This window comes from Ylistrum balloti, unplaced genomic scaffold (genome assembly GCF_031769215.1).
Source record: "Ylistrum balloti isolate Yb309-2 unplaced genomic scaffold, AGI_CSIRO_Ybal_v1 Utg370018, whole genome shotgun sequence".
NCBI classification, from domain to species: domain Eukaryota; kingdom Metazoa; phylum Mollusca; class Bivalvia; order Pectinida; family Pectinidae; genus Ylistrum; species Ylistrum balloti.
The window spans coordinates 1162644-1184524 of NW_026782087.1; the positions used below are offsets into that span (position 1 = coordinate 1162644).

Below are 21881 nucleotides of genomic sequence, written 5' to 3' on the forward strand. Positions count from 1 at the left end.
TCAAAATTATCGAAGTTGGGAATAATGTATCAAAACCTAACACAATTTTAATTTGAATCTCCGATATCGTTCCCTAAACTTTCCAGTCAAAAACTACCTGCAAAGGAGAAATTAAAGTGGAAACAATTCCAACATTCTTCCGAACCGTTTCCGGATATTAAAGTCCCTGTTGAATTGTTGGTTCAGAGTATTACTACATTCAAAATGGCAGCGCCTAGTGGGGAAGTGTCACGCTGGAGGACGGTTAAGGGTATTATATAAGAATATAAATTGGTAGCATCACATTAAAATCAATTAACTCGTCCACGATGAATTGCCAGGTCAGAAATGTTCTGAAAAACTGCTTTCGTCCCCCATATACTCGTTCATGGGACCCAAGGGTTTTCAGTTACTCCCAAACAGCTGGAACGAGATGTGGGCAGTGCAGTATGTTGGCTTCTCTGCCGTCCAATGTGAGAGGGATTCGCACAACAATTTCGCGGACACTGCAATCTAATTACCATATGCGAGTGAAGACGACTCGAACCCTTACCCAACAACCCACTCGCACGTTACGTACTGTCGGTGTTGCCAGAGGCACTAATTGCTGTAGGGGCCCCTTTAATATACGATATATGCAGTGTAGAGACTTACTAAGTAGACACAAATTCCAGACTAATTATTTCAGGGTTTATTGTTCAAAAGTTGGAAATGTGAAAAATTCTGTTAAGACGAGAATTCCACCGACATCAGAAATATGGAGACTGTTATCTCTCGCCAAACCGGAAAAATGGAGACTAGCAGGTTTGTTATTAGACTAAGTTAAGTATCTTCAAAATTCTTATACATGTATATAGTAGTATGTATGCATCTTCTCAGATTTTTTCATTCAGCAAATATATTGTAACAAAACAAAAGGCTCATTGCACATCATTGGATTCTATGCTTAAAACCTGACCAATTGTTAAGCTGATATCATTGAAGATGAAAGAAAAACATTAGACTGACCACAATTATATGTCAGAACCTTGTTTATGCTATACATGGTTACATATCAGCCATAATATATTTCTTGGCCATAGAAAATTGAAAGTGTTGATTTCACTTAATAACTTGCATCCTTGCATAACCATTTTATATGATATGAATATATACATGTATGTTGAAGTTAAAAACAACTAGGGGTATGTGTACAAAATTTTCCTGAGAGAGAGTTAGCCAATTTATGTTTAGTTCTCAAATTAAGCAATGTAAATTAGAACTATGTACTGCTAAATTGTTATAATAGAAATCTTTAGAAATTCTTATGTAAAACATATTTCATAAAATTTTATCATCTCCATATTGCAATGTATTTACCTGTTGAATTACTTGAATATTGAAGTTTGAATCACCAAATTGCTTCAAGCATAAATCTCAAGCTTTTAAATGTAAAAATGTTGTTTGCTGTTGTAGCTGCCTTGGCATTACTAATGGTTTCCAGTGCAGTAACAATGTCCGTGCCATTTTGTATCGGCAAGGTGATAGATATTATCTACACAGAATTGGTAGATCAGGGCGACAAGATGAAGGAGAGACTACAACAAATATGTAGCATTCTTGTTGTCATCTTTATAGTTGGGGGCCTTGCCAACTTTGGTCGAGTCTACTTAATGAATCTAACAGGTACGTAAATATGACTTTGGCAGTTATTGGTGTATCAAGGTGATGTCTATTTGGCATAAATCCATCCCAGATTATGTCTTAACTGATCCTAGTGCCTTACAATATAATTTTTATAATTAATATCAGGCATAAATGTAAGTGTATTTCATTAATACTGACTGTAATTTTTTCTTTGAAGGCAACAACATTGTGCGGCGTTTACGTTCGCAATTGTTTTCATCCATCATGAGGCAAGAAATTGGATTCTTTGACAAAAATAAAACGGGTGAACTTATCAACAGACTGTCGACAGATTCAACTGTGGTGGGCAGCTCCGTGACAACAAACATTTCTGATGGCCTGCGGGCAGTGGCTCAAGCAATTGGAGGAGTCAGCATGATGGTAAGAATTGGTCAAGGTTAGCTACGGTTAAAGGTCAAATCAATGTCAGTAGCATGATGAAAATTGATTTTTAACTCTGATATATTTGTATATTTCATAAGGCTTCATGGTCTGTGAACATGTTAGTCATTGGTCCTGTAGTATATAAACAGAAGGTGACAGCTTCTTTTATGCATGAGAAGTTTGGTCCCTGAGCTGAGAAAACTATCCTTATACACAATATCTTTGACCTTTGTTTTTATAATTATCACTTACTTTAAATTAATTTAATATTATTATCTTTCTTTTCATTAAACTTTCCTTTAATTCTAATAATAAACAATATTGAATAGTCGCTTTTATTAAGCATTATCAACTTGAACAACATATTACATCTCAAATGACCATGTAACATACATTTGTATTTTTAAGTGATGTTAACAAATTATAGTCCGCCTCCTTCTCATCAAGAATTCTATGTCATCCCTGTCAATAATATTGTGTTAATCTTACTAGTTTTATTGGGTGCCTATAGAAATTAATTTGTATCTGTTTCAGTGCTATGTATCGCCCAAACTGGCAGGTATTGCCTTGTGTATTGTACCACCGATTGTGATGATGTCTCGTTTCTATGGTCAATATATGCGAAACATAACCAAGAAGGTGCAGGACTCACTGGCCTCGGCAACACAGGTAAATTGTATACATTCAGATCAGCATGTTTCTATTTAAACTTGACAATATTCTAAAGATGATGTATCCAGGAAACGTAACGATGAAATATGTTTGTAAAGGGAATATTTCTTTAATTCAGTTTATATTAAATTTTATATTAATAGAATTACAAACATTAATTCTCTTAATCTATTTTGGATTTGTAACAAACTCATTGTCTTTCTTCTGTGGCTTACTAAAATTTTTAAGCAGGTGACTTTATTTTTTCATCATTCCCTGTAGGATTAGGATTCTTCTTCGGCAGTCTGTGTACTATTTAATGGTAAACACACAAAAAATGCTGAAAATGGATTTATCTGCAGGCCAGTAAGCTTTGTTTCTGAAGGCATCAAAAAGTAGTATCAACAACTATAACTATATGGTTTCTTATTTAGCCTCTTCCCATGTCAAGGTTGAAACATGGGTCAAAAGATATCTAATATTTCAGATATTTTAAAGAAACTCACATTTATGTTTTTCCTGCAATAAACTGCAGTGGAAGAGACTGATTTACAATTAGGGAGTTTGGCTTATTACAGGATATAAATAAGCGTTTGTTGATAATTTTACCATGAACAAAAATAGATGTGGATGGGCTTATTATCAATCACAGGGTTATTGCTGGAGAAGTACAATACACTGAGAAAATCTCATGTACAGGTAATCAGAGATTATTCAAATTAAAAGCTGTTTCCAAAAAATTCCCAATTTTGGTCATACATTTTGTTACATGTATTAGGATATTTCACTATATCAGTTGAAATGCCATTTTTCAGGTTGCTGAAGAGAGGATAAGCAATATTAGGACAGTTCGATCATTTGCTCAGGAAAAACGAGAAGTGAATGCTTATGATGAGAAGATCGACCACATTCTAATGCTGTCATACAAAGAAGCTCTGGCTCGAGGCATTTTCTGGGGATCGGTCAGTAGCTTGGCAATTGATTTATGGAATGTTAAACTTGATTGTAATAGAAAATGCTCATATGGCATGGTTGGCCTGTAGTTTGAAAAAGAAATGAGAATTAAAAGGAGAATTAAGGGGAGAAAAAGCTGCAAAATAGTTGATAAATTTGCATTTTATATCAAAGTCCTATTTTGAAAATTGTAGTTACACTTGCATCAGCTTTGACTAATCAGGATTTGAACAAATGCTAGTTGTTTGCATTTTTGTAAATTTTAAAGTTGGCCGTAAAAATATTCATTCTGAGGTAAGGCTTCAACTTTGTTTTCAGATTTCAGCTTTAATTAATCTTATATACATTATATTACAGACAGGTTTCTCTGGGAATATGATTGTGTTGGCTGTGTTCTATTACGGGGGACTGATGATGACCGAGTCACAGATCTCTGTGGGTGATCTATCCGCCTTCCTGCTGTATGCTGCTTATGTGGGTGTTTCTATAGGAGGTAGGTGGATTCCAGGGTTTTGTATGGGTGTTTCTATAGGAGGTAGGTGGATTCCAGGGTTTTGTATGGGTGTTTCTATAGGAGGTAGGTGGATTCCAGGGCTTTGTATGGGTGTTTCTATAGGAGGTAGGTGGATTCCAGGGTTTTGTATGGGTGTTTCTATAGGAGGTAGGTGGATTCCAGGGTTTTGTATGGGTGTTTCTATAGAAGGTAGGTGGATTCCAGGGTTTTGTATGGGTGTTTCTATAGGAGGTAGGTGGATTCCAGGGTTTTGTATGGGTGTTTCCATAGAAGGCAGGTGAAGATTCAGGGCTTTGTATGGGTGTTTCTATAGAAGGTAGGTGGATTCCAGGGTTTTGTATGGGTGTTTCTATAGGAGGTAGGTGGATTCCAGGGCTTTGTATGGGTGTTTCTATAGGAGGTAGGTGGATTCCAGGGTTTTGTATGGGTGTTTCTATAGGAGATAAGTGGATTCCAGGGTTTTGTATGGGTGTTTCTATAGGAGGTAGGTGGATTCCAGGGTTTTGTATGGGTGTTTCTATAGGAGATAAGTGGATTCCAGGGTTTTGTATGGGTGTTTCTATAGGAGGTAGGTGGATTCCAGGGTTTTGTATGGGTGTTTCTATAGGAGATAGGTGGATTCCAGGGTTTTGTATGGGTGTTTCTATAGGAGATAGGTGGATTCCAGGGTTTAGTATGGGTGTTTCTATAGGAGATAGGTGGATTCCAGGGTTTTGTATGGATGTTTCTATAGGAGGTAGGTGGATTCCAGGGTTTTGTATGGGTGTTTCTATAGGAGATAGGTGGATTCCAGGGTTTTGTATGGGTGTTTCTATAGGAGATATGTGGATTCCAGGGTTTTGTATGGGTGTTTCTATAGAAAAAATAGATTTTGTAAAATAAAAACTCCTGATATTTGATCGGATGTTAACTGGAAATGAGCTTTCTATGTTAATGCAGTCGTACTTGCCTTGATTGGTAAATTATTAATTACTTTCTTTGGACACCTTATACTCATTAAGTAAATGTTATAATTGTATTCAAAGCTACCACTTGTGGCTAATTGACTCTCTATAGTTTGGTATCATATTTGTATCTGGTAGTATATTTATGTATTGTAAGAATCTTTCTAATTTGAAGATTTCCTTCTGTTTTTATTTGGTAGGAATGACAACCTTTTACTCCGAGATGATGCGAGGCCTTGGGGCTAGTTCTCGTCTGTGGTTCCTCATTGACAGAGTACCAACCATTCCTGTGTCGGGTAGGTCTGTTACACTAAAACTTGTGCTCTCTGGAAACAAAAGATAAATTTGTGTTCTGACTGACTTTACTTATTTAGCATCCATCACTGACACTGACATCTGTGGTTCCTTCATGACTGGAGATAACTGGGATGTTGGTTCTCTCCTTCTCCATTAGGAGTCATTTTTATTTACTGACACAATAAGTATGATCCTTCATATTCCAATGTCTATGATAATCTCTATATAGAGACATGACATTACTAGTCATTGAATAGCACATCAAAGAGGAGCCATTGTGACTGAGTGGTTGAGGTGTCTGACTGTATTTATCATTAGTCCTCCACCTCTCGGTGGCAGTTTGGGGGGTCTACATGGGGCAGTTGCCAGGTACTGACCACAGGTCCATGAATTTTCTCTTGGAGGTTTTCTTCCACCTCCTTAAATGACCCCGACTGTAAATAGGGTGTAAAGCAACTATAAACCAAATTAAAGTAATAAGACCATTTATCATATAAACCTTTATGAAATGATAAAGAATATGAAAAGGCAAAGTGAAATGAAAGCTGTAATATTGGGTTGTGATATTTACATGTACTAACAAAATTTTAATGAGATACTTAATTTTCTGAGCTATCAAATATTTAGTCTCGATGTAGAGAAGGTAATGATAACCTTTATTTTTACAGGTGGAGTTATACCTACCTCCGAAGTTGTGGGAAAACTGAGCTTCAACAACATCAATTTCAGTTATCCAGCACGGTCAGATGTGACAATATTCTCTGACTTGAATCTGACGGTACCTGCTGGATCAGTTACAGCGGTTGTAGGGGCCAGTGGGTCTGGCAAGTCAACCCTCGGCACTCTCCTACTCAGGTTCTATGATCCTGCACATGGTAAGGAATTGTAGGATAGGGAACGAGGTATTGTAAATTATGTTGGAATTCTGCCATACTTCTGTAATACCTGGTGTTCCTCAGGAAACCATTACATATCTTATTTGTAAAGAATCTAGAAACCTTTTGGTATGTAAAGACATAAGAATATTTGCCATAGACAAGCTTTAAATTTTAGCCAGATTATTCTCCACAGATGTTTATGGAATATTTATGGAATGACACTTTTTAACAAGTATAAACCTGATATGTGGGCTCTCATCGTTTACATACCTTGGCCCTACCTTCTTGTTTAACTGTAGTGATGTTTTCCATTTCTGCAACTGATTACAGGAAGCGTTGTGTTGGATCAGGAAGACATTCGTGACCTTGACCCTTTATGGCTGAGGACACAAATAGGCAGTGTGAGCCAGGAACCTATTCTTTTCTCCTGCACTGTCGCAGAAAATATTGCCTACGGAGCTCCAGACCCGACAAAGGTCACCCAAGAGGCAATTGAGGAGGCAGCTAGGAAAGCTAATGCATATAACTTCATACAGACATTTCCAGAGGGGTTCAATACCATGGTTGGGGAGAGGGGTCTCATGTTGTCAGGTAAACATAGGTCATTTCAAGGTTTTATGCTTATGAAGCACAACTGAACAAAATAATTAAAACAAATAGTAAATTTTCATCCTGATTCATCAATGAAAACTTCCATATTGAGTCACTATACAAAGTTCAGTCATTCACACAGATACAGTTAAGTAATATTCCAGATTGTGTTTACTGAAATTGCCAGTGTTGATATAAGATACATAATATGCAGTATCCTCCCTAACTCAATGTTTCACAGTATACAGATTCAGTAATACAACTCCTGGCTTCAGTTGCTAAAGCTTATGCAAAACATGAATGTAATTATATTCAGAAATTGAACACAAACTCCTGGCTGATGATATGCAACTTTAACGAAAGGACAAAAACAAAAAGTAAGGTACATGTGTACCAGAGGTGATTAAAGAAAATATCCATGCTCTGGTATTTTTCTCTTTTTTTTTTTTATATGGATATTTCTAAAACATAATTGCATTAATAGTGTTACTGATGTCATACCTTGCAAAGTTGACAGTTTACAGCTGTATCTGGGTAATGTTGTTTCAAACTACATTGGTTCAGAGATCACTTTAAATAATCATTCAGTGAAGTTTTGTTACATGTATGTAACAGAGGTCATTTTTCATCTCAATGCCTCCGCTAGGAATCGAACCCGGGACTCCTGGCTTACTAGTCTCAACCAATCAAGCTAAAGAGAAGTTCTCTCTAGCCAAGTGGTATATTGCGGCTAGTATTTTACCAGGGTTACACGTATAGATAAGTAAATGTTGGCATTGTAATTTTGCAGTAGGCATAAGCATTATATACATTACAAAAAACATTGAACTAATTAAAACTTGGATAGAAAATGTTCTCAAGACTTGCCTGAAAAGATGCTTAGAAAAGATTTCCTAGTTTCTGATTGTATACTGGTAAACCTGTTTGTTTCAGGTGGACAGAGACAGCGTGTGGCAATAGCTAGAGCAATCCTTAAGGTAAAACACCCTCTCACATGTACATTATACTGTCAACCTACATTTTTTAGTGATTGTCATCTTTTAGCACTTTTGCACTGAACATATCTTGCTTTTAGCACTGAACATATCATGCTTTTAGCACTGAAAGTATAGTGCTAAAATGTTACTGTGCTAATTTCAGTTTCAGTATAATTAAAGATATATATATATATATATATCTACTGTACATATGGGAAGGAGGTAAACACTGGTAATCCTGAGATTAACGATAAATTTTACTCACATTCTGAAATTAATGGACATAAGACCGAACACAGATGGGACTAAACCTATTGATGGGCAGAGTCATTTAAACAGATGGAAACTTTGATGGTCAGATCCATCATAATAGCAAGAAAAAGCTTTTATAAATAAATATATTACGTAATTAATGAGCATAAAAGTGAATGGAGTCCAGCTGTGCTTAACAATGCCAGCCAGTTGTAGAAGATAGTGTTAATCAGAATATTGGACAGAAAATTACCACCATTATGAATTAAAACAAAAAATGTTTCTATAAAATAATGAAGTTTGTGTTCTAATTTTACAGAATCCCAAGATTCTCCTTCTAGATGAAGCCACCAGGTATGCTTTGCATCATTTTCCTTATTCCATACAATTTCACATTGAATTCATTCTTTTTCTTTCATTTCCTATTTTTAATTTTTTTACATCTTTGGTTATTGCCATGCACTTAAACTAAATCCACATTTGAAATGATAAAAAAAAGTAGTATGTTCCTAGGTATCATGGAAAAATTAAATGATAAATAAACACATCTGTTTCCATGTATTGCAGTGCCCTGGATGCAGAGAGTGAGTATCTGGTACAAGAAGCCTTAGAGCGGGTCATGGTTGGACGAACTGTTATCACCATAGCACATCGTCTTTCAACCATCATGAAAGCAGATCAGATCGCTGTTTTGGACAATGGAGGAATAGCAGAAGTGGGCAGCTACCAACAGCTCATGGGTCTCAACAATGGAATGTTCAGGAAACTGGTGGAGCGTCAGACCATAACTTCTTGACGGAGGAGTGTAAAGTTGTAATAATGCCATCGGAAGCTGATGGAGTTGCCTTACGATAACAAACTGACAGAAATTTAGTGATATTGCTAATATTTGTAACCAGACATTATCAACTGCTCAGCCTTAAAGGAATTTTCTTAATTTACAAAACAAGAAATATTCACTGGCTCTGCCAGAGAATTCTTTCAGGTACTAGTAGGCACTGTATTGCAGAATTTGTAATTAGAGTCTTGAAATCAATGCTCCGCACAAGCGTATGACTATCTTTCCTCCTTAGTATGATTCCTCTTTAGTAAAACAGACTTAAGGAAATGTGTTACTAGATATACTATCATACCTCAAAATTCCTGTTGCCTAAGTTTATATTTCAAATCTGCTTTCATGTTATCAACACCTTCATTCTTGTGTAATATCAGTTAATTAGAAGCTTGATAACATTATTAACTGATGTTGTTTTTGTGTTTGTGGAACTCTTCTGATTGGAGGTGTACATTACATTCAGGTAGTATATAGTCTTAACTCCTACATGCTTTTGGAGGGAAAATTGATCAGCATATACACATTAGGTTAGTTATCTCAGTACATGATACTGTGGAAATAGTTTCACATTAGGATTGGTGGTGGGTAGATAATTTGTGGTCGCAATATTTAAGCTGATTTCATGTTACTTAGTTGAAATGGTCCAGACAGCATGGAATTATTCCTGAAAAAAGGAATGCACCAGTACTGTATGTGGGTGTATGTTTTCCATCTGAACCACTACTGAACATCACATAGCAGAAAATTATGTGTGCACTGATTCTGTTTATTCTGAGAACAAGTGATATTCAGTCAGTTAGTTTCAGACAGGGATGACTTATGCCCTCAAACTCAAATTTTGTCAAATATTTTGTTGCTAGCTTGGTTCCAATCACTACCTGGTGTTCTTCTCCAAGATTCAGCATGTCCAACAGCTTATGACAAAACGGCCTTAGTTTATGCACTTGATTAAAAGAATGCAATACCCTTCACATGTACAGTAGGTACTTGGACTAAACAGACTTTTAACGAGGTGAAACTTCAGCATTTTACTCAAGAACCATTTTGCATTGTTCATACGCTGCATATCACTTATTTTCATAATTCTAATTAATTTTATCACTTTGCCTATGTTATTTGGCATTTGATTTAGCACCTTAAATATTTGTCAGAGTTAGTCTTGCCAGAGGATTAAGATTTTGTTATGATGAAAAAGGACAATTATAGGGTTTAGATATAGGTATAAAGCTATTGTTTAAGATGTAGATGTGTTTTTTTGTTAGACCCCTTGGATACTGATGTATGGAGATATATGTGATGCTGTGATAAAATATCTCTGTAGGTAAAAATAATTTAAATAATCTATCCATAATATATATACTATTTTTTTCAAAACTGTGTTCTGTTGTGTGTTTAACGTATTTGTTAATATAAAATTGATGTATTTACATAATGAGACTGGTGTTGGTGTTACATGGAGATTTTGATAGAAAGATACGTAAAGATGATATTCCCAATACTAAAACAAAGGCATTAAACAACAGTATTGGTAAAACTGGTAAAGGACTTTTTGGATATAAAATTTTAACAAAGGGCAATAATTCTGTGATTAAGTGGTCTTGGGCACAGAATGTATCACAAGGTACATCTTCTTAGCCTGACCAATGTTTCATTATCTTATTTGAAAGGAAGGCAATGTTGTGCTATCAACATGAAATTTTAACAAAGAGGACTATCTGTAATTAAGGGGTCGCATTACACTGAATGACATAAATATAGACCCACGTTTCTTTATCTTAGTCTCATTGCAGACCCGTATATGCTCTGGAGAAAAAATTTGAACCAAGAGCAATAACCCTGTAATTAAGGGCTTGCAGGCCTGAACATTGGCTTTGTATGATCAATGTATATGCTAAGTTTCAGTATCTTAGCTTAAATGAAAACAAAGTTATGCTCCAGACAAGAAATTTTAATGATGGATAATAACGCCGTAATTAAGGAGTTGTGGGCCCTGAATTTAGTACACGACACATTGTCTTAGTGTTGTCATTGTATACACAACATTTCAATAACCTACTTAAAATACAAGCAAAATTATGCTCCGCACAAGAAATTTTGCCAAAGAGCATTAACTCAGTAATAGAGGGCCAAGGGCCCTTAATATGACCAATGTACACACAAAGTTTCATGGTCCTTGTCGAACTGTTGGCAAAGTTATGCTCCGGACACTGAAGGACGGATGGAAAAAAGCAGCGACTGTGTGCTCCCGCAAAAACATATTTTTCAACTCTCAAAATTTAAAAACTTCTGAAATTCCTAAGTCAACAGTAAATTAAAGCACTACTACATTTAGTGCTTGATAAAACTGCTATCCTAGGATTGAATCAATAAACTAGCATTATCTTTCTACCATATGCTTTGCTAATGGTTCACTCAGGAATTTCAGGAGAAATATTTCTTTATCGCAAACATTGAGCAGGCATTCTAGTAGTCACCCTATCATTTTGATATGGTGTTATATACATATTTTCATGCCCTATATCAAACAAGTTACTTGGCCATGATTTTAATGTCTTTGTACCATTGGTTACCCCTGATAAATGGCACCAGCACGTTAAACAGATTCATTGACAAGGGTAAAAAAAAAAAAAAAAAACAACATAAAAGATATTGTATGAGATTTGTGTTTTATTTCACTATTTGATATATATTGTCAATAAATGTATGCCAGCATTGTTTTACAATAACACAGACACAAGCACCAGCCAATACCACAACACTTCATTTTCCTGACATTTATTTTTTTTATTTTTTAAATCGGGAAATATCTGTGAATATGGTTTCATTTCAAATGCACATGAAACAAGAGGAAAATGAAAGAAAAAAGGGTTAAATAAACAGCAGTGAAAATGAAGGTGCTGGAAGGGTTTTGGCTGAAGAAACAAGTGACAACACACACATCCACTCCATCATAACAATCACCAATACAAACAGTTAAAAGCCAGTCTCTGGGACACACCATCCCAGCTACTGGTCACCCTAGATACACATCACCATGATAAATGTATTCTGAAATTAATTAAATGTGAACTTGTCGATACACAACCAGATAGTTATGACTTCATATCAAACAGTCCAGATCTGGTTAGAAGCTAGTATTGCCTTGACATTCTGATTTTAAACACTGAACACTGCAATGACATTTAATGTCTTCAAAAGGACAAATTTTGCTGTTGAGAACATAATCGTCAACAAGCATTTTACTACGACAACAAAGACTTGTATACGATCAGTACATGTATTTTTGAGGATTTTTCCCAACCTGTACCGATCAGCTTACACTAAAGTTATAACATAAACTGCATTGTCCAACATTTCATGTCTGAATAAAACATAACATATGATCAATTCTACAGTAGCAAAACTACATACTGAGAGAAAGCTTATGTTTTTCACATGCAAAAAACCATAACTGAAATATAGGTAAAACTAACCTCTTCATACAATCTTGATGAACAGTGACAATTATATTGAAAATGAAGTCATGAAAAACAGTATTTAAAATCAAAATATCTAGAAAATCACATAACTTTGTTTAAACTTTTTTGGGAAAATACATAGTAGGATTAAAAACCAGAACAAGTGTCTGTATAAAACACAGGTGACATCGATAACACACCTGTGAGATGATTGACCTACATACCTCCTGATTATTAAACACGACTGACGATTGAGTAATAAAACATCTGATTTTTTTTTTTACTTCAGAAAATTCATACATATTGATATGTTGAATTCCTATATGCAGGACTGAAGTTCCAACTTCCTAGAAGGAAAGAAAAATTACCTGCAATTGAACTGCATGATATAGAAGTGACATACTACTAGGAATAACTACTGAACAGCTGGGCCAAAGAGTATCACACCACTGAACAGCTGGGCCAAGAAAATCACACCACTGAACAGCTGGGCCAAGAAAATAACACCACTGAACAGCTAGGCCGAGGAGTATCACATTACTGAACAGCTGGGCCAAGAAAATAACACCACTGAACAGCTAGGCCGAGGAGTATCACATTACTGAACAGCTGGGCCAAGAAAATAACACCACTGAACAGCTGGGCCAAGAAAATAACACCACTGAACAGCTGGGCCAAGAAATCACACCACTGAACAGCTGGGCCGAGGAGTATCACACCACTGAACAGCTGGCCAAGAAAATAACACCACTGAACAGCTGGGCCAAGAAAATAACACCACTGAACACCTAGGCCAACGAGTATCACATTACTGAACAGCTGTGCCAAGGAATAAGTTACTACTGAACAGCTGGGCCAAGGAATAAGTTACTACTGAACAGCTGGGCCAAGGAATAAGTTACTACTGAACAGCTGCACCAAGAGTACAACATTACTGAATAGACTGGCCAACAAGGATCACACCACCAAACAGCTTAGCCAAGAAAAGTACCCCACTAACCAGCTGGGACAATGAGTATCATACTACTGTACAGCTGGGCCGAGGATTAACTTTCTATTCAATAGCTGGGCCTTGTAATAACTTACTACTGAATAGCTGGGATGAGGAGTAGCACATTATACTGAACAGCTTGGTAAAAGTGTACCAGCCGGGTAGAGAAGTATCACACAACTTAACAGCTGGGAGGAGAAGTATCACACAACTTAACAGCTGGGAGGAGAAGTATCACACAACTTAACAGCTGGGAGGAGAAGTATCACACAACTTAACAGCTGGGTGGAGAAGTATCACACAACTTAACAGCTGGGTAGAGAAGTATTATACAACTTAACAGCTGGGTAGCAAAGTATCATACAACTTAACAGCTGGGTGGAGAAGTATAACACAACATAACAGCTGGGTGGAGAAGTATCACACAACTGAACAGCTGGGTAGAGAAGTATTATACAACTTAACAGCTGGGTAGCGAAGTATCATACAACTTAACAGCTGGGTGGAGAAGTATCACACAACATAACAGCTGGGTGGAGAAGTATCACACAACTGAACAGCTGGGTAGAGAAGTATCATACAACTTAACAGCTGGGTAGAGAAGTATCATACAACTTAACAGCTGGGTAGAAAAGTATCATACAACCGAACAGCTGAGCCAAGGAGTATCACACAACTGAACAGCTGGGTGAAGAATCATACCACCAAGCTGGGCCAAGGAGTATCGTATGACTGAATAGGTAATCTGAGGAAGAAGACATAGGACTGAACAACCCAACAGATTCTTTTAACATTAGTTGACACGTAACATTCATACAAGGGAGACAATCCCAAATAGTATCAACATATTACTTCAGATGCACTAATTAATTCTTGTACACAAGTACATATTTACAATTATTACTAATATAGTTATTATTTTCAAAACAAAAGACCATACTTGTGTAAGTTTTTAACTTTTCTGTTTCTAATAATGGTTTATAAATCAAAGAAGTCTGCATGCCTTTCAACAATGAAACATGCAAAAAACTGATTATTGTTGAGATTTGTTGAGCATGCACACAATATTTATAATATAACACAGTGCCAACTGTACCTCATTTTGTTACATAAACACCTAACATCTTGTACATTTACTTACTACCTACCTTGTAAAAGGAAAAAGATGGAATCAGCAGAAAAAGTCTTACACATACACGTGCTTATTACAAAGCAACATGTTCACCAGTAACTGATATACCAGTATGTGGTGTGTAGGACATACAGAACTAGGAAATTCATAAATAGAAAAATAGTAATATTTAAAGTTTCACATCTATATGTACATTTATTTGGAAAGGTAAGCGTACATAATACTAAGGTATTTATAAAACTCATAAAGTAAAAATGTAAATGTGATGAGATATTTAGTGAACATTTTGTCTAACTAATCGGTGTGTGATGTAAAACAAATTACTGTAAATGGTATCTGGTCAGATTCTGTTAATGTTAACTAAGCTACGATGAAGTCCCAAACAAGTCTGATATCATAAATACTAGCTGTGTATTATCATTAAACATTCGAAGTAAAAAGGAGTCTGTATCATTTGTGTACATTATAAACATCCCAAACCTGTTTATTGTAGTTTTGGACTGTCAGTGTAATACAAGACATGTTTGATTCCATGTTTAATACATCATTATAATTTCAAACAAGCTTTATAAATATTATTATCTATACCAAACTAGCTAATTCTGATAATGTTATCATTAACAAATGACTGAAAGAATTTCTATCCTGTAACAAACTGCTCACCCACAAACAGAACTCTTTTGTCATCACATGTATACACATTCTGACCCACCTTTACACCAACAGGAGAAGCAAATAAAAACCTACTGGCATACAATACATATACATAACAATATATGGCTCAACTTTTATCCGTACCTTACCCACATACCAGTACAAATTAATAATGTAAAATTTTGTACCACCTTTGCTGTAATACCTAGTGTATATATGTCTATCTCAAGTTTCTTGTCTTTTTGTAGGATTTTGTTAAGGGAATCCAGAACACCATTTCCAAAATTTTGATGAGTCCCATTAATAGGAGGTATAGAGGGTCTTTGGACTTTGAAGTAGTTCCAGATGAAAATTATGAGTCCCGAACTCAAATATCTGAGCTTGAAAAAATCACTGTACCATCATACATCTAATGTGAAGGTGTCTTAAATTTTACTGTATTCTGATCTTAAATACTGTATACAGTCTTTCACATGGCATTTTTTTTGGGGGGGGGGGGGGGGGCAAAGAATGTTGATTTCAAAACAGTGAAAAGGTATTTTTTGTATTTACAATACAATATATACTCAACCATTCTGAAACAAAAAACTTAACACTTTCAGAAATTGTGAAAATAACAAATGAAATAATAAAACTGTATACAGTACCCATTTTACTTTTCTGATCTACTCAAATAAGTGGACATATTTATATGTATCAATCCTACAGTTGGAAGTGAACGTCCCCATACTGCCAGTGGTACGGCCATTAGCTACATGTATTTGTAGTTCCTCGTTTAACCCTCTCTCTGTCTTAAAGCTGTCACTGTGCACACCGACTGAGAATCCATACAATACGAACACTTGGGTGTGTACAATAACAATCAAAGCACACATAACGTGTATATTGTTTTCAACTTTTGATAAACGTATGGCTTATAATGACTACTTAATCAGAATCATCAAGATTGTAGGCAGGTAGTTTAAGGGTACAGTAGCCCACTCCTGTTAGACTTCTGGGTAATGCCCCAACAGTTTCCCAGATACCCGTGTACAGGTCAAATCGTGAAACAAGTTTCTGTCCGGTTTTTGTCTGTACATTGTAACCCCCGAGTACATATATCTGATCATTGTAAACCACACATGAAGCCTCTTTGTGGGAGATGGACAAGGGGGCGATTATAGTCCACTGGTCTGTGGATGGGTCATAACATTCAGACTGCATCACTGGTTGTGCCTGCTGGTTCACATTGAGGTTACAGCCACCAAACACATACAGTTTGTATTGAGTTGCACACATGACGTGCCAGCCACGTGGTGTCAACATAGAAGCCATGTCTTCCCACTGATTGGTGGAGGGGTCATATCGCTGCATGTCAGGAGTGAAATGATTACCACTGTAGCCCCCAGATATGTAAATGTGGGTCCCATAAACAGCACCAGCATGGGCATGATACGACATGGGCATAGGTGCGATCATCTCCCACGTATTATCTCCAGGGTTGTAACATTCTGCAGTCGCCAAACTACCATCCTTGAACTTTCCCCCTACAGCATATATCCTGTTATGTAGTGCTCCCGCAAAGAAATAGGCTCTCTTGTTCATCATTGGACATACTTGAAACCAATTATCAAAACGAGGGTCATACCGTAGAACAGAATTGACTGCTGACTCTCCATGGGCACACTGTGTAGTACAGCCCCCTAAAACGTACAGGAAGTTGTTGAACACCACCACCTGCATGTGACTAAGAGCACTTGGTAATGATGCAATTTCTGTTCTGTTCAGTAAACTATTAGAGGTGATTTTGGAATCAAAGACCAGTATTTCATCATGTAGACATGGATTGGGGTGGATCTCCCGTCCCCCAATACTAGCAAGACGTTCTACAAAGGAGCGCAGGTGTACGCTATAGCTTGCTTCCAGGGGCTGTGAGTGGGGCACCACATGGTAGTTGAGAGCAGCTAGTACCATCTGCCTAAGTTCTGTATGACTCATCATCATGTCTACTCGCTGGACGTGCTGCACTAGATCAGCTGGATTGATTAGGGGGAAACGAATCAGCTTCATCAGCTGTATAGCCTGATCGTCCTGGTTACTATTCAGCAGGAACCACTCCCAGGTGATGTGGAAAATGTCTATCTCACGCAGACACAGACGGTCACTATTCAGACAGTTGATCATCTGATCGTAGGTGAGAAGGTGCAGTGTTCCCTCCTTTGAGATCTGCATGAGATTCCTTGCTATGAACACGTCTATCTGCTTCAAAGCATTATTCATACTATAGAGTTTGGCTGTGTTGATAAAATCATAGAAATTACTAGTGGTCATACCACTAAGGAAGTTCCTCTCACAGAATTCAATCACTGGTGTCACCTGTAAATGTGTAGCTGCAGCAATCACATCAAAGATGTCGTCACCCTCCAAGGTGGTTGTGGAGGTATAAATGACCTCAAGAGTTTTGTCAAGGCCTTTACTTGTAATGCCCTTTAGTTCAATCTCCCTTTGTGTGCTTTCCCGCATCCCACTCGTGAACATTGACCGAAAATAGTCTGAGCAGGATACCAAAATGACACGATGAGCATCAAATCTGTGACCTGAAAAATGATAAACATTATACAATAGATTACCTTATATAAACCTGTATCTTATTTCAAAAACATTACTGACCAAATCACCCATGTTTTATAACACCAAGAAAACTGGTGTCAATGTAGTTTCCCTTCATAAACAAAACCCTTTATTTGAATCATTTATAGTCATGTTATGTTCAAATTTTGTCCATCACTATACTGAAGTCAATTTGAAGCCTTTGTATATACCATTGCACCATAGTTGAAGCAGATGACATACAATTGGTTTGCACATTCTTCTTAATGTTATCTCTCAAATTTATGAAAGTGGTTTATTTGGAATAGGCTAGGGATCAGTCTCACTATCCTCTAGTATACCAACACATCAACGCTAGCTGAGCACAGATAATGGTAACAATCTGTGATAATTCTAAGGAACAATATTTACAAAATGAATGAGCTTACCAAAAGGCATGGGAAAATTATAGTTGAATAAATACATTAATCTCAAGAAATGATGTTTCCTTCTGAAATAACAAAACTGTAACGGCAAGTATTTATAGAAATCTGACACAAAAATCTACAGTAACAAAACTACCTTCTGCGATGAGTGTGACATCACACAGAATCTTGTCATTTTTGAGCTTGTGAAGACCCTGAAGAATCTTCATCCCATGCTCTGGTCGCTCTTCCATGCGACACGCCTCATTGCTGCTACTACTCTGCAGCTCCTGGAACTCTTCTGCACCAGCCATCTCGGAAGTCTACAGAGTTTCTTGTCTTGATTGACGCCTGGTCACTTTCCAGCTGTACATCACCATGTCACATACACTTCCTCAACCTACAGGTCAAACAGTCATTAAAACAAAATTACCTTCATCATTTAATCATTTCATTAGGACTTACGTGTATCAATATACATATGCATAAATTACCAAAAAATACCAAAATAATCAATATATCACTATATTGGTCTAGTGACAATATACAGTACTGCAATATATTGCAGCATCTCTACACCTGTTTTGGTAATTTAGCCACATGATTTTGATAATTTTGTAGAGCAATTTGATTGAAGTCCATTATAGGTTCTTTAACCTGTGTGGTGTTACACAAATTCAAAATCATGTATCTTTGTGTACATCATTGCATTACATTAAGCTAGTGCTCTCTTATATACATGTTTGATCCACAAGATATACAGGGCTCTCACATCCCATTTTGGGACCGGGGCCTGGGGCCCTTAGAATTGGGGAAAATAATGGTGTTTTCCTTAGAATTGGGAAAACTTGGGGTCTAAATTGGGAAAAAAAGATACTATTTGCATTGGGAATGGGGCCGAATATCGACCCCAAATCTGGCAGATCAAGAGCCCTGATATACATGTTTGATCCACAAGATATACAGGGCTCTCACACCCCATTTTGGGACTGGGGCCCGGGGCCCTTAGAATTGGGAAAAATAATTGTGTTTTCCTTAGAATTGGGAAAACTTGGGGTCTAAATTGGGAAAAAAAGATACTATTTTGCATTGGGAATGGAACCGAATATCGGCCCCAAATCTGGCAGATCGAGAGCCCTGATATATCACAATATCCCTCTGAATATAGCAATATATTGCGATACAAAAAACTGTTTGCTTTATCAAGCCTTAACTGAAAATCTTACATCTATAGTATTTGTATACAAATGTGATTCATCAGTAAGAACATGAATGTGTTATTAGTACATTTATCCATAACGGAAACTGTGTTGAGATACAATCAATTGACAGTAATTTGGTCTTCGTTAACTATTTTACAAGTATTGTTAATATCTGGAACAGGAAAGAGCAATAACTCTACATATGTAGGAGCAAGTGACATAATTTCACTGACTGTAAACACTACTGCCATCTGTAGATGTACTAATAAACCTTATACAAAACATGGCAGGTGTACGTTACATATTTGGTGAAAGCAACAAGGACTGATGTATGGAAAGAGATCAATAAGTTTACCTTAAAAGGTGCACTTGTGGTTAACATACAACCTATATGATTCATAGTGATCAGGTGGACTTAATATAGAACAATTTTACAGCATATACTAGTACTTCTACTGAAATTGTAATAGATTTAAGAGGACTTTTTCCAAGTGTGGCTATATCAGAAAGTTATGGCAAGTTAATATGAGGAGAGGAGGAGACCTTCAAGGAGGGAGAATATACTGTATAGAAGTGACCTGGACTTTTGAATGATTGTTGTTGACCAGTTATCAAGTAGCAAAGTTGTTGACTTGTTAAGGATTCCAGTTTGTGGATCTTAGTGTTAAATTATATTTCTCTGAATTTGAATTTAACTGTTACATGATAATATGTGACAGAAGAAAGTAAATATGAATCAAACCTAGGACTGCCACATTGAATTACCTGTACCAGTTTTACCAGTTTTTATCAATTCCATTCCAACAACTTTCCACTTCACACTGAAACTTTGTACTATGTACATAGTGTATGAGATGGTTAGGAATCTACTAAATTTTTGGGCTGGACTGCATAATCCTATGCTCATTAAGGTAGAAAATAGTGCGAGATGGTCAAAATTTAAAGAGAAAAAGTACACAAGTTGGTATAATGTACTGTAGTCAATTTGGCTACACTTTGTTTAACACTTGGTCATAGAAGTGCGGGACTCTGCTCATGTAGGTGACAGTGTATAGTCATTGAAACATCACATCTTAATATTCTACTGGCTTTGTTATAAAAACTTTTACTCCAACGACATTACAAAACTAAACAAAATGTTCTGAAACTTGTCCTTATATATTCTTTGTCATCTAATCAGGAACTACTTCAACCATTATAACTCAAATACCCAGAAACTTGCATTCCTCACACTGATATATATCACAGTTCCTTCATGAATTCCTGAATTATTCCCACATCCATTCAACAGACAGTTGTCACACCTGACCAATTTTAATGGTAGTATCACTACACAAATGCTATATTGTCTGCTTCTTTCAGTGAAGAAACTGCATTAAATTAATTATAATAAATAATGTTTTCTTTGTATGATTTGGTAACCTATAGGAGAGGAAATGAAACAGCAGGCATGAAAGAGAGAGTAGGTAGAAACTACCTTTTAGATAGTCAGATTATCTGCTAGATAGCTTCTGTTGATGGAGAAATTAAACATGCCTTTGACTGACGACAGATTGTTTACATTGTTATCTGGGCTAAATAAGAAATTCTGGAATTCCAAAATTTATTGAACCAAACTTCCTGTTAGATAGTCATTTAAAAATTGCAAAATTTGTGCAGTGGCAGACGAAATATGTCAAAAAGTTTATCTTCATAACAATATCGCCCCATTAAAATCTGTTCAACCATTCTTCTGTGTTGGATTTATTAAACGTAGATTGAATTCGATAAATAGGGATCCATAAAATTTAGTTGTTGTGATAAAACATAAAAGTGTGGTAGGTGTGTATAAATTATGTACCGTTGCTATTCGTCAACTACATCACGTACAAACTACAGTCAACATAAAATTGCGATCTAAAGATAGAGCTACATCCTGTGAATCATCACTATATTAATTCTTGACGTACCACTGCATCGAGACCGATTTTTGTTTTGGTAAATGCATAAGAGTTATGGCAAACAATATGGTTGGTTTCTACGCATTTAAAAGTCGGTTGGTCCCGTTAACTTACATTGAGGAAGATGTGAGTCGCTAGAAGACACTCCTAACTGTTCATCTCACAGGAGTTCATGATACAGCGTCAAAGTGTTCCTCAAATACTCACGATACCATGATGACCGATGCGAGTACCTGCGGAAATGACATCTTGTGTTATTAGGTGGACGCATGCGCACCAACCATATAAACATTAACTTCCTGTTTCGATTTTGCGTCGCAATACAAGTTGTTTCCCTTTGTTTTTCCACGTACACCTTGGCCCACGTTTTCTGTAGCTAAACATGGTGTGAAAAAAGCAATGAAACACAAATATAAAATCTGAAAAAAAATCCCATGAAAAAATGTTGTTGAGTTACATAAAAAGACAAGGAAAAAAAAAATCTTGCGCACTTTGCATTTAGGTTCACACCAAATTAAGGCCTAATAAACCAGATAACTTATGAAGGTCTCGGTTTGACTTTGCTTTATATGAGACTCACAAAAAAAAAT

At 36.4% G+C, this 21881-nt stretch overlaps 2 protein-coding genes across 2 annotated transcripts; one reads left to right on the plus strand and one right to left on the minus strand.

Annotated features, from left to right (window-relative positions):
* Positions 1-226: 226 nt before the first annotated feature.
* LOC132548546 (ATP-binding cassette sub-family B member 10, mitochondrial-like) lies at positions 227-10295 on the plus strand. Its single transcript, XM_060212407.1, has 12 exons — positions 227-783; positions 1435-1644; positions 1823-2025; positions 2563-2697; positions 3495-3641; positions 3991-4126; positions 5292-5387; positions 6057-6263; positions 6597-6857; positions 7791-7834; positions 8406-8440; positions 8654-10295. Exons 1-12 carry the CDS (start codon positions 309-311, stop codon positions 8880-8882), a joined length of 2178 nt encoding a protein of 725 aa, XP_060068390.1. The 5' UTR covers positions 227-308; the 3' UTR covers positions 8883-10295.
* Positions 10296-15753: 5458 nt separating this feature from the next.
* LOC132548548 (kelch-like protein 13) lies at positions 15754-21517 on the minus strand. The gene is made up of 3 exons (XM_060212410.1): positions 21406-21517; positions 18307-18549; positions 15754-17732 (listed from the first exon to the last, which is right to left on the minus strand). Exons 2-3 carry the CDS (start codon positions 18461-18463, stop codon positions 16084-16086), a joined length of 1806 nt encoding a protein of 601 aa, XP_060068393.1. The 5' UTR covers positions 18464-18549; positions 21406-21517; the 3' UTR covers positions 15754-16083.
* Positions 21518-21881: the final 364 nt, after the last annotated feature.